The 12,432-nt window shown below is 36.7% G+C and overlaps 1 protein-coding gene across 3 annotated transcripts; it reads left to right on the top strand.

Moving 5' to 3' along the window:
- The first annotated feature begins 3,150 nt into the window (after window positions 1–3,150).
- LOC121370748 lies at window positions 3,151–12,220 on the top strand. 3 transcript variants are annotated; one of them, XM_041496185.1, is made up of 6 exons: window positions 3,151–3,195; window positions 5,387–5,537; window positions 9,108–9,227; window positions 10,029–10,084; window positions 11,298–11,334; window positions 12,140–12,220. In XM_041496185.1, the coding sequence occupies exons 1-4, from the start codon at window positions 3,166–3,168 to the stop codon at window positions 10,070–10,072; spliced, it is 345 nt and encodes a 114-aa protein (XP_041352119.1). In that variant the 5' UTR covers window positions 3,151–3,165; the 3' UTR covers window positions 10,073–10,084; window positions 11,298–11,334; window positions 12,140–12,220. The 3 variants fall into 3 exon arrangements, with proteins under 3 accessions (XP_041352119.1, XP_041352118.1, XP_041352120.1); XM_041496184.1 differs by lacking the exon at window positions 11,298–11,334; XM_041496186.1 differs by lacking the exons at window positions 3,151–3,195; window positions 11,298–11,334 and adding an exon at window positions 3,218–3,324.
- The last annotated feature ends 212 nt before the right edge of the window (window positions 12,221–12,432 follow it).

Below are 12,432 nucleotides of genomic sequence, written 5' to 3'. Positions count from 1 at the left end.
CAATAGCTCTTGCAGAGTACGTTAAACCAATGCAGAATATTTCCCACTGGGAAAATATGAAAAATATTTTCCCTGTTATGAGTGACCGCTGAGGTAATCAATATTGTTAAGGACCACACAGATATTGAGAGAAGAAACCCGTTGTCGCCACTTCATGGGCTACTCTTTTCGATTAGCAGCAATAGATCTTTTATATGCACCATTCCACAGACAAGACAATACCAGTGGCGGATCTAGAAAACAATAAGAGAGGGTGGGTGGATTGGGATGGAGTGAACCGACGGGGGCTGAGCAACGGTGAAGTTTCCGGGGACAAAACCCCCTGAAGTTTCGGCATTGTGGACATTTTAGAGCCTTATTTCACTGATTTCCGATTATCTATTTCCTAATTAATAATTCCATAAAGTTGATAAATTTGTTGCCGTTTTCCTGATTCACAACAAAATATATAGAAAACGATTTAATTTTGTCCTTATCGGTGTAAGCCATACTCGGTTCAATTGTACACCTGATTGACAACATGGCGGTGCATATTAATTTCGCTAACGGAATGGCTTTATTTGCATCTTCCTGAACAAAATTTTGAAGTAACGGTATATGTTTGGAATGAACATAAAAAAACCCCAAATTGTCCCGGAAGGGGTGGCTAGCCACCCTATTCACCCCCTGGATCCGCCACTGAATACACACCACGGGCTTTGTTACACCATTTTGCAATTTCGAGACAGCTTCTTTCGTTACGTAAGCGCATAATTGATTTTGTCAATATATTTTGTAGGCTAAAGGGACGTCACTCTTTAACCGTACAGTCTCGACTGGCTTTGATTCTTATTAGCTAACAGTATACATGACACGTTTTACCTACAGGTTGCAATGTACCAAATCAAACTGTATTGCTGATAATGTTAAAGTTTACTAATAAAACTGATGTAAGCAGCATATCCGCACACCCAGGCAGTATATCAATAAAACGTGTGGCACCTCACATTTAATCAACCTGCAAGAAAAAGGGGGTCACATACCATTTAAGAGATTCAATTAATGTTTTTATTAGCAAAACTCATTTTTGCTGAAAAATGTATTTACTACTTGCCCTTGGCACGTGGCGACGAGTTTCTTATTTTTTTTATTAAGATGTGTGGTCCAAGTTTCTCTACGGATGGGATGTAGCTCAGTGGTTATATTAAAGGGACATTCCTGAGTTTGCTACATTGTAAGATGTTTCCGATATTTCTACGATTAAACTTACATATTAAATATATTTTCTTGTTTAGAATATCAGTGTCTGTACATTCAATGTGTTTCTGGTCGTCTTAATATTTGTAAGAAGCCCAAACTGGATTTTGTCTTCAAATAATTTCGTACGTACGAAAAAAAACATATTTTAGGAAATAAGATGAAATTTAACCTAGTACAAATATTAGAACAATCAGAAACACGTTTAATATACAGCCACTAATATTTTATGCAGAAGTTGTTGTTTTTATATATATATGTAATTACAATCGTTAAAAAGGCTCTGTTACTCGATAACATCTTTAAAAATTGCAGCAAAGTCAGGAATGTCCCTTTAACATAACGCTCGTCTCAGGTGCAATGGACTCTGGCCGGCGATTTCCTTGCTCCAATCAGTGCTGCACGATGGACATAAAAAGTTGCATATAAAAGATCCCTTGCTGCTTTTGTCAGAAGTAGCTTATGTGGCAAGATTGGGTCTCTCTCTCTCTGTCTCTCTCTCTCTCTCTCTCTCTCTCTCTCTCTCTCTCTCTCTCTCTCTCTCTCTCTCTCTCATCCACTCTTTTATCTCGTTATCTCTCTTCTGTCCGTTTTAGAGGTTTTTATTGAATAATATTTGCAGTATGAAAAAAGGATGTTGAAAATGTATTGATTAGAGTTGCTGTGTCTCTGTAATTTGAGTCAATACATCTGTGATTCCATGTATATGCATCCATTGTTGTATAGTGTGATACTAATTTCCTTTTTTAATCACTGGAAAGTCCGGTTTGTCACATCATACAACATTTAATTTATTCATCTGTTGGCGGTGAACGTGATCCACTAAGGGGTTACCATGACCTATTAGATCAACAGAGCACGTTTCCAGCCCCCCCCCCCCCCCCCCCCCCCCAAGCCCGTGCGCACCACCAACATATTAATTTGTTATTTTCCTAATAGCAGACTTTCGGTGTTGACAAATCCAGAAGAGTGAAAATAATCGCATTACACAAAATGCCAGGGGGTGGGGGAGTGGGGGGGGGGGGGTTGGGGTTGCACTCCATTGGTATTATTAGCAACATGACGGTGAAATTCAAACTTCTGAACATTATTATGGGCTCCGTGTGATATTCATTTTATACCAAATATTATATCATTTGTAAAACAAACTAATATAAACTCTTTTCAAAATAGGTATAAAATCCATAAATAGTTTATATTTATTAGTTTGTTATAAATATATCATTCAGGTTACTTTTAAAAGTACAGGGCGCGATGTAGCCCAGTAGTAAAGCGCTCGCTCGATGCGCGGTCGGTCTGGGATCTATCCCCGTCGGTGAGCCCATTAAGCTATTTCTCGTTCCAGCCAGTGCAACACGACTGGTATATCGAAGGCCGTGTTATGTACTACCCTGTATGTGGGGTGGTGCATATAAAAGATCCCTTGCTGCCAATCGAAAAGAGTAGCCCATGAAGTAGCGACAGCGGGTTTCCTCTCTTAATATCTGTGTGGCCCTTAACCATATGTCTGATGCCATATAACCGTAAATAAAATGTGTTGAGCGCGTCGTTAAATAAACCATTCCCTTTCTTTGTAACGCTTTATCAACTATTCATGACGATTATATTGCTTATAATTTCGAATTTGTAATCTGATGTTTTTGTTTTTATTTTATCTTCATACATCACCCTTTGTTTAACACTCAATAGGAAATACACGTTTTCATGCTTGGATGTTGTTAAACATTTATTTAGCTATTTATTTATTTATTTATTTAGCTATTTATTTAGCTATTTATTTTATTTATTTATTTATTTATTTATTTATTTATTATTTATTAACTCGCTCACTCAGCTTAAACTATCTTGTTGATTTGTTTTGTTACAGATTCATATATTGACTCGTACGTATCAGTTTGTATATTGGATGAATAAATTGCCTGGAGGCAGATGTTACGAGAGAACAGGACTTCACACTCAGTATGTGTAATAACTACTTATTATATATCCGCTTCGCACTCACGTATCACGCCTTTGTAACACCAATTATCATTAAAAGTAGCAGCACCACTTGGAAAATATCGTACTATCCAGTGAAGAATTAAAAAGGTAACTACTCTTTCTCTATGTAGTTTTCAGGGTTGCTTTGAGATTCACTGTAATTGTATTGTGATGAAATAGAATGAAAAATATTTACAGTATACATTTTTGAATTATATAATTGATATTTATTATTCAAACTATGATCTAAAATAAACTGAATAAGACAAAAACGGATTAGAAAATCGCGGAAGAAAGTCGTGAAATGTTTATGGGAGAGTCCATTTCTAAGAGCCCTTCTGCCTTGTATACGTTATATTTATTATAAATACTAGTTTATTGTTGCCTTCTATAGGTTTTAATTAGTATATTGCTCAGTGGATGTTTTAATATTTGGATTTAGCCTAAATGTATGTTGTTTAATATTATTAATATCATTGTTGTTGTTGTTGTTGTTGTTATTATGATATAGTGTATACCAATCTTACCAACATGATATAAATATAACGTAATTAATGACTGATTTTATATATATATGTTGTTATATGTATGTATGTATATATATATATATATATATATATATATATATATATATGTGTGTGTGTGTGTGTGTGTGTATGCATATATATATTGTTATAGTTGTCGTAACGTCACTCTACCTTTCTCCCGTGATATAAATATATATATATATATATATATATATATATATATATATATATATATTATTAAGACGACCAGAAACACGTTGAATATACAGACACTGATATTCTAAACAAGAAAATATATTTAATATGTAAGTTTAATCGTAGAAATATTTTATTAGTCGGAAACATCTTACAATGCAGCATACTCAGGAATGTATTATAAATACTAGTTTATTGTTGCCTTGTATATTGCTCAGTGGATGTTTTAATATTTGGATATAACCTAAATGTATGTTGTTTAATATTACTTGGATTTTTCATTGAATATGTTCGGACTAACGTTTTAACATAATTTATAATACCTAACCCTTACTCTTAACTCTTGCACTTTTGGTTCTGAAATGGCCTCCTGAAGCCTGTGTAACTTTATTATTATTATTATTATTATTATTATTATTATTATTATTATAACGTAATTAATGACTGATTTTATATCTATATATTGTTATAGTTGTCGTAACGTCACTCTACTTTTCTCCCGTGTTATATATATATATGTATAAACCAAACACTGGAGCAGAAGGTATATTGCTCGACATAAGGGGAAAATTGATTACTAGAAAGTTGAAACCATCCCTTTTGTCATCTTGCTTAGTTTGGAGACCAGTGTCGCTTTGAATCTCTATGCATAAATCGATATAGGAAACTGCCTTAATACGTTCAGATGTTTCTCTTGTGTTTAACTTCTGTCAATTGTATGTAATCTGTTATCCTGTTATTAATTAATGATGTAAGATCAACAGTGTAGCAGAAAGTGAAGTTGCTGCCAGATTCCCACGTTTCTATGTAACCAGATTAGTCAAACATTCAGATTTATATGTAAAGAGAAACAAAATCGGCGAGTAGTGGAGCATAGCTGGTGCCCATGCGATTCCGATTTCCTGTCTGTATGTCCTATCCATAAATTTGATATATGTGTTGTCTATGAGGAATGAATGAATGAATGTTTAATGACACCCTAGCACGAAAAATACATCGGCTAGTACGGTAAGTGTCAAACTACGGTAAATGCAAACAAATAGTGTCTATGAGGAAGTCGAACGCCTATGTTTAAGAAAAACACGCTGGACCGAATTGACAAAGCCTGTTGTTGTTGTTGTTTTATTTACACGCGTGTAATTACATGTATTGACAACGTTTATGCTTAAGAATAAAGAGGCTGGGCCAAATTTACGAAGCCTGTTTTTCTTAATACAGTGAAACCCGTCTAAACCGGACACCCTCGGGACCAAGTCCTGTATTAGGAGGTATTCGGTTTAGAGAGGTTAAGTTCTGTACTGATTTTTAAAAAAGGACCGTGAAAAATGTCCGGTTTCGGGGGAATTCCGGTTTACAGAGGGCCCAGTTTTGAGAGAATACACTATATATTATTTCCCTTTACAGCCGCGTGTAAAATTTTCATAGCACGCGTGTTGCAATATTTACAGACTATGCAGATGAAGCTCTTGGTTGTTCTTTTGTTGGTCGCGTGTGTGGCCGTCCAAGAATCTGAAGCTGCTTGGGGGGGTGGATGGCGACCAGGACCAATAGGCATCATGCCACGTCCAGGACCAATAGGCATGCCACGTCCAATGTTTGGTAAATATATAATACATGAGTGGCCGTTAGATATCATTTTTATCTTACAACGAGTTATTTTAAAATGTATCTTAACGAGCGAAAGAGTTGTAAGATAAATGGTACCTAACGGACACGAATGTATTATTCTATTTCTTACATATTCTGAAAAAAACAGGTTAAGCAAATTTTAACATATTTTTTTCACTAAACGTTATTTATAGCCTTTTGCACTTGTAGCTAAAATACGTATCACAGACAAAATATGATTGTCAGGTTAACTATACGTTACAGTGTAATCGATTTGGATCGTACTGGGTTTGTTTTTCATTGGTTGTATGGCATTGGTGACATGGTCATCACCTAGGAGCAGCTAGTCGTATGTCTTGAAATTGTTAACACACGTACATGTGTAAACAAGTATGCGTAATAAAAAATAACGAATAATGTTCTCACCAACGGGTGTGTAAGAACTACAGTGAAACCCTTCTAAACCGGACACCCTTGGGACCAAGTAAAATGTCCGGTTTTAAGAGGTATCCGGTTTAGAGGTTAAGTTCTGTACTGATTTTTTTTAAAAGGACCGTGACAAATTTCCGCTTTCGGGGGAATTCCGGTTTATAGAGTGCCCAGTTTTGGGAGGTTACACTGTACAAATAACAAGACCAGTATTAATTATAACTACAATTTTGATATACATGAAACTTTTAGTTTTGCTTGCAGACATGAAGTAAAACAATATCATAAGCGTACGAGACGGAGGAGACGCAGGGTGGAGTGGCAAGCAACCTCTGAAAATCGGTCAAAAACGATAAAGATATTCGGGCAAAAACGATAGATATATTCGGACAGAAACGATAGAGATATACCGGCAAAAGCGATAGAGATATTCGGACAAAACGATAGAGATATTCGGGCAAAAACGATAGAGATATTCGGGCAAAAGCGATAGAGATATTCGGACAGAAACGATAGATATATTCGGGCAAAAACGATAGAGATATTCGGACAGAAACGATAGAGATATTCGGACAGAAACGATAGATATATTCGGGCAAAAACGATAGAGATATTCGGGCATTATGTGCCAATCTGTGGCCTTTTGTATTTCCATTGTTCTACCCGCAAAATTAGTCTGGTGCAAATCCACAAATTCGAACAAACATGTATTTCCATAATTCTGGCCACAATATTTGTTATAATCCATGTAAAAATGCGTAGTGATTGAATTACAACCCTATATAGCTGTTTGAAAGTAATGCTAATTATGTCAATAAAAGGTTGTTATCCAGTGTCGGGCATTTCGTTTAATTTTGGCAAAAATCAGCCTACCCCTCTACAAAAATGGGAGCCCGTACGCCTATGACCATGATGAAATAGCAGTAACCTAGTAATGGTAGCAGAAGCAGTAGAAGTTGTAGTAATAGTAGAAGTTGTAGTAGTAGTAGTAGTAGTAGTAGTAGTAGTAGTAGTAGTAGTAGTAAGAGTGGTAGTAGAAGTAGAAGTAATAATAGAAGTAGAAGGAAGGAAGGAAATGTTTTATTTAACGACGCACCCAACACATTTTATTTACGGTTATATGGCGTCAGACATATGGTTAAGGACCATACGGATATTGAGATAGGAAACCCGCTGTCGCCACTTCATGGGCTACTCTTTTCGATAAACAGCAATGGATCTTTTATATGCATCATCCCACAGGCAGGGTAGAACATACCACGGCCTTTGATATACCAGTCGTGGTGCAGTCGTGGAGAAATAACCCAATAGAAGTAGTAGTAGTAGTACTGGTAGTGGCAGTGGCAGTGGCAGCGGTAGCGGTAGCGGTAGAGGTAAAAGTAACAGTAGCAGTAGTAGTAGTAGCAGCAGTAGCAGCAGCAGTAGTAGTAGCAGTAGCAGCAGCAGCAGCAGTAGCAGTAGTAGCAGTAGTAGTAGTAGTAGTAGCAGTAGTAGTAGTAGATAAAGCGCACGCTTGATGCGCGATCGGTCTGGGATCTATCCCCATCGGTGCGCCCATTGGGCTATTTCTCGTTTCAGCTAATGCTCCACAACTGGTGTAACACAGGCTGTGGTATGTGTTATCCTGTCTGTGGGATTGTGCGTGTAAAAGATCCTTTGCTACTAATGGGAAAATGTAGCGGGTTTCCTCTCTAAGACTATATATCAAAATTAATAAATGTTTGACATTCAATAGCCGATGATTAATAAATCAATGTGCTCTAGTGGTGTCGTTAAATAAAACAAACTTTAAACCATCAACTGCTCATTGTACTAGCGAAATATGGCATAAAAAGATTAGAAAAAATATGTAAATTGTGCAGTAAGGACGATAATAGAAGATGAATATCACTTTTGATATGTCCATTGTATATCGACCAATGATCTCGTTATATTAAGATATATTATTATTTCAAACCATCGGTGTATAAAATTGTACGATTAGTATCTGTTCAAAACCAAAACGAACTCTGTAATCTTGGTAAATGTCTCAAACAGGCCACATATTGACGTTCTCAACTCATTTTAAAGGCATATTGTCACAGACCACTGGCCTATTTAATGGTCTAACAAAGTATTACCTGAACAAAAATAATTTGATTTGTCCCTAAATGTACTTTATTCAATCATCTTCAACAACCACCATACTCCATTTATTAATGATATTTTGTAAAGATAATTGAATTATGGCAATGGTCCATAATTAAAAAACTAAAATTGCCGAGAGGGTTGACATGGATTTCACTCCATTATGGTTCAGTTAAGGTGATGCGATAGCTAGATTTGGTTTCCAACAATTAATGTATTGTTTTTATTTATTATCCATTTTTAAAGAAATAAGGTCCTTAAATCCGTGACAGTATGCCTTTAATTGTACATACACTATATGTTTACAAATACAAATGTATTACTATGACTATCGTGTTGTATTTATTCATATTCATGGCTTTCATATGCCACTGAATTATGGAAATAATTAAAGTTCAGTTCAGTTACAAACTTATCACTAATGCCATTCAATATAACTTCTTTGTACAGGAATAGCACTGAATGTGTTTATTAATTAACAGTATGCCTCTCATGTATATATTTCTATTTAAGTATCATTGTATATCTTATGCCTTATGAGCCGCACGGTTTAAAGCAAATAAACTATACTATACTAACAAGTTATGATGCAATAATGAAAGTATGCAGACGTGAATCACAGTCGTGGGCTTGGTCTATAGTAGAGAGCTGATTGTGACCATTGTATATGGTTCCAAGTCCTTCTGTGGGAGGATTGGCACATTAACTTTCTTCGTCGTACGCTCAGACAGGGACACCAGTGGCTCGAACAAAAGCTGTTGTATTCCGCAGCTTCTCCAAGGGGCCAAAGAGTTTCTCGTTCAGGATTGGCACATGAAAACCTAAACAAAGAGACTTTTGAATGCGCTCACAGATGTGCATAGAATAATATTTCAAACAAGGATGAGAAAATATTTTACTTAATCATTGCTCAAATTATTTTGAGGGCGAGGTGCTTCTAATCTTTCGTGTCGCAGATTTCTTCTTCTAAACTTTGGTTTCGTTTCTATTATTTATTATACACAGGTAGAGATGTCGCGAGAGAACTTGACACAAATGAGGACGGATATCTGGACGAGACTGAGTTAGAAAAACACATCAGTGTTCGAGACGTTCTCGACTTCATTGAGGCTTTAGATCAGAACGGTAAGCCCTGTACTTAATATACTGGAAGCGGGCGAAAGACGTGTACGCAACCATTCTTTCAAAACTGAAATCACTGATTTAATGCATAGTCAGACGGAAATAACTGTAGTGACCAGACACTGCCTACTAAACACCAACCCTATACGTAGCTCCCTACCTTTCCAGTTAGACCGATCGTTCAAAATTGCGCCTAATTTCCTTCATCGAAATGCGCACCCATTCTCTTTGGCTTAATCCTACGGGACATTCCAAATTCCATAGCACCATACCACCCTCCGCCTGTTACCGGCTACGGTCGGACTGCTGGTGCTCCCTTGCACCTGCCAGTGTAGGCGGTCCTTTCTCCTACCCACCACACACCTTTCCTGTCCTGAGCGGAGGAGCCGGTCGAGGCCAGCGCTTGCGCCCAGGACAGGCGTGCGCTACAACAGCTTGCTCTGAACATGCACATTAAACAATCTTGTCCTTTTCCTTGTCCAGAGCATTTATGACAAGTCTGCCAGCTATATTCAGCTAACTAATAAAAAAGTAAGATATAGACTTCTCATGGAAGAGTTTCAAGATACACAAATAAAAATTGTCGTGAGGGTTGATATCCCTAAATCGTGATAAACGTTTCTTAAACAATCGATGCCATAGAATCCTCTGAATAATGATAAGCACGACATACACATAAATGTTATCATCGTATGACGATTGTAACTACTTCTTAAAATAGTTTTAGGTTAACTCAGTACTCATTACACTCAGTATATAACATATTTCACACTGTTGTTGATAATTATGGGGGGTGTTTTTCAGGTGACAACCTCCTGTCTACTGATGAACTGAACAAGAAGCAGTAATCAATCAATCAGGTAACTATGCCATTTTAAGGAAAGGAAAGGAACGTTTGTTGAACAGTACCTCAGTACATTTTAAAGTCCTGTTATTTGTGTCTAAGATATGGTTATTCCGACACTTTGGAGACAGAGAAAAGGGGGGGTGGGGGTGGGGGGGGATGGAGAATCCTGCGATCGCCACACAGGCTACTCTTGCCCCTATTGTGACATCTTGGGCCGAGCACCGGCCCAAAATGTCCCAATTCTAAAAATTATGTTCCAAAGCGGCCCAAAATGTCCCAACTGCTAACTAGTGTGTTAAAGTTTATTTTGTTTAACAACACCACTAGAGCACATTGATTTATTAATCACCGGCTATTGGATGTCAAACGTTTTGTAATTTTGACATATAGTCTCAGACAGGAAACAGGCTACATTTTTTTTCATTAGTAGCAAGGGATCGTTTATATGCGCCATCCAACAGACAGAATAGCACATACCACGACTTTTGATATACCAAGGTACAAGGTAGTGTTTACTCTTGAAATTAAAAGAAAGATGTCAGTAAACAGGTGATTTATGCTCTTTATTGGAACAGACTATTAAAAAAAAAAGATCGACATGTTGTTAATTTTTTGCTGTTGCAATATGTGAGGGACCGTCTCTGATGACGATTTACCCCTATCCCTCTCCAAAACAAAATATTTGTAGACATTTTTAAGTAACTTTTGAGACAAACTGTCAAGAACCATTCGGAGTGTGATCTATTATACCGGTATTAAAGGTGCTATGTACATGTATTAAAGGTGCTATCTCCAGGTTGCATAATCACAGCTATTGTAAATAATAATTAAAAAAATTGCTTTAAAATTTAAAGACTACACCTTCAATTATATGCCCATAAATGATTCAACAATATAATTTTATCTACTAGTAGAAAATACATTTTTATTGGATAATCTTTATCACAAACAGATGCTCTCATATAACTATGATATAGCACCTTTAAGTGGTTGCAAGACTGTGTAACTTTCTAGTACACTTATATTGAATTTATATTCACTAAATATGCTGGTCATAATTAATAATCTATGCTACAATTCAAAATACTCAGTTAACTTGCTATTTTAAATTAAAAGTTTGTTTAATGGTAAACGAAACTGACACATGTCGATCAAATTTTGTTATAGTCTGTTCCAATAAAGTACACAAATCACCTGTTTACTGACATCTTTCTTTTAATTTCTAGAGTAAACACCACCTTGTACCTCAATGAGGCCAAACAGGTAAATACTAAATTAGGTAGCATATCATTAAACAGATATTAACGAAATGTTTACATGTCAGTTTAATATGAAAGACACAATCGACGAAAATCTGTTGTATTCTATTTCCGACACTACTTTAATAACCAGCTTCTCTTCGGTGACTGCCACGGCAGTTGTGTCATTTAGGGTACCGGGTAATCCTTTAGAATTACAGTGAACCGCGCCTCTAAAATTCTCGCGTTACCTGCCTTCGCTGGTCACATTTGGCGTAATTTATTTTTCGCTCCCGAATGAAAAGTTATAGAGGTGATTTGATCCTGCGACGCTCAGCCGCTAAATCCCGCCCCTCATTCGCGCATAAATTCACGACATCATTTACTTGGTTATGACGCGCAACATTCAACAAATAATTAAAACAAATTAAAAAATGTTTGACATGAATTTGTTTTATGCATAACACAAATGGTTTGCACAGATTTTGAATTCTCAAAGGTATGTCAGGTCAGGTCAGAAGGTTTTACGTGCACATTTACAGCATGCCGTTGTAGCGCACGCCTGTCATAGTGTGAAAATATAGCACATGTTCTATGTTGTCTGTTCTATGTTCTATGTTGTCTGTAGTTCGCCCCAGAACAGACACTGTGTGTTTTGTCACATGATTCAGTGCGTGTTAATTTCGACTTGTACCATACTCCCCAGATCCAGACCCATACCCAGCTTCGGTATGTTTCGGGCCAAAGAGGAAATACGAAGTAACATGCTAAAATGATACATGGTCGTTATAACTTCATCACACACTAATTCTGATTTTCCTGTGTTTCAGCTCGACTTCTTCCTGAACTGTGGAAACCTTGAAGATTGTAAAAAGAGCCGTTCAGGAATTAGAATAAAACATATCTGAGTACATGGTGGTCAGTTTTCTATTTATTTATGACGAAATATGAACAATAATTTCAAGAACAACGCCAACAATGGTGAAGTTTAGCCTAGAAATTAGAAGTGAGGTTTCTTTAAACTAGGGCCACTGTGGTTCACACACTTGGGATGGAATGTACGGCGTTGTCGGGTTTGTGTCTCCCAAAAGTGAAAATCTCAATAGTAGAGCATTATAGACAT

This window comes from Gigantopelta aegis, chromosome 4 (genome assembly GCF_016097555.1).
Source record: "Gigantopelta aegis isolate Gae_Host chromosome 4, Gae_host_genome, whole genome shotgun sequence".
Classification (NCBI taxonomy): domain Eukaryota; kingdom Metazoa; phylum Mollusca; class Gastropoda; order Neomphalida; family Peltospiridae; genus Gigantopelta; species Gigantopelta aegis.
Note: the sequence above shows the minus strand (reverse complement) of the source record. Positions and strands in the feature narration are given on the sequence as shown.

What these genes read in the sequence shown, in the direction of transcription:
- LOC121370748 (XM_041496184.1), top strand. Translation starts at nt 3,166, where the DNA reads ATGTTACGAGAGAACAGGACTTCACACTCA. An exon ending in AGAACAGGACTTCACACTCA is followed by an intron (nt 3,196 to 5,386) that starts GTATGTGTAATA and finishes CAATATTTACAG; the next exon opens with ACTATGCAGATGAAGCTCTT. An exon ending in CATGCCACGTCCAATGTTTG is followed by an intron (nt 5,538 to 9,107) that starts GTAAATATATAA and finishes TATTATACACAG; the next exon opens with GTAGAGATGTCGCGAGAGAA.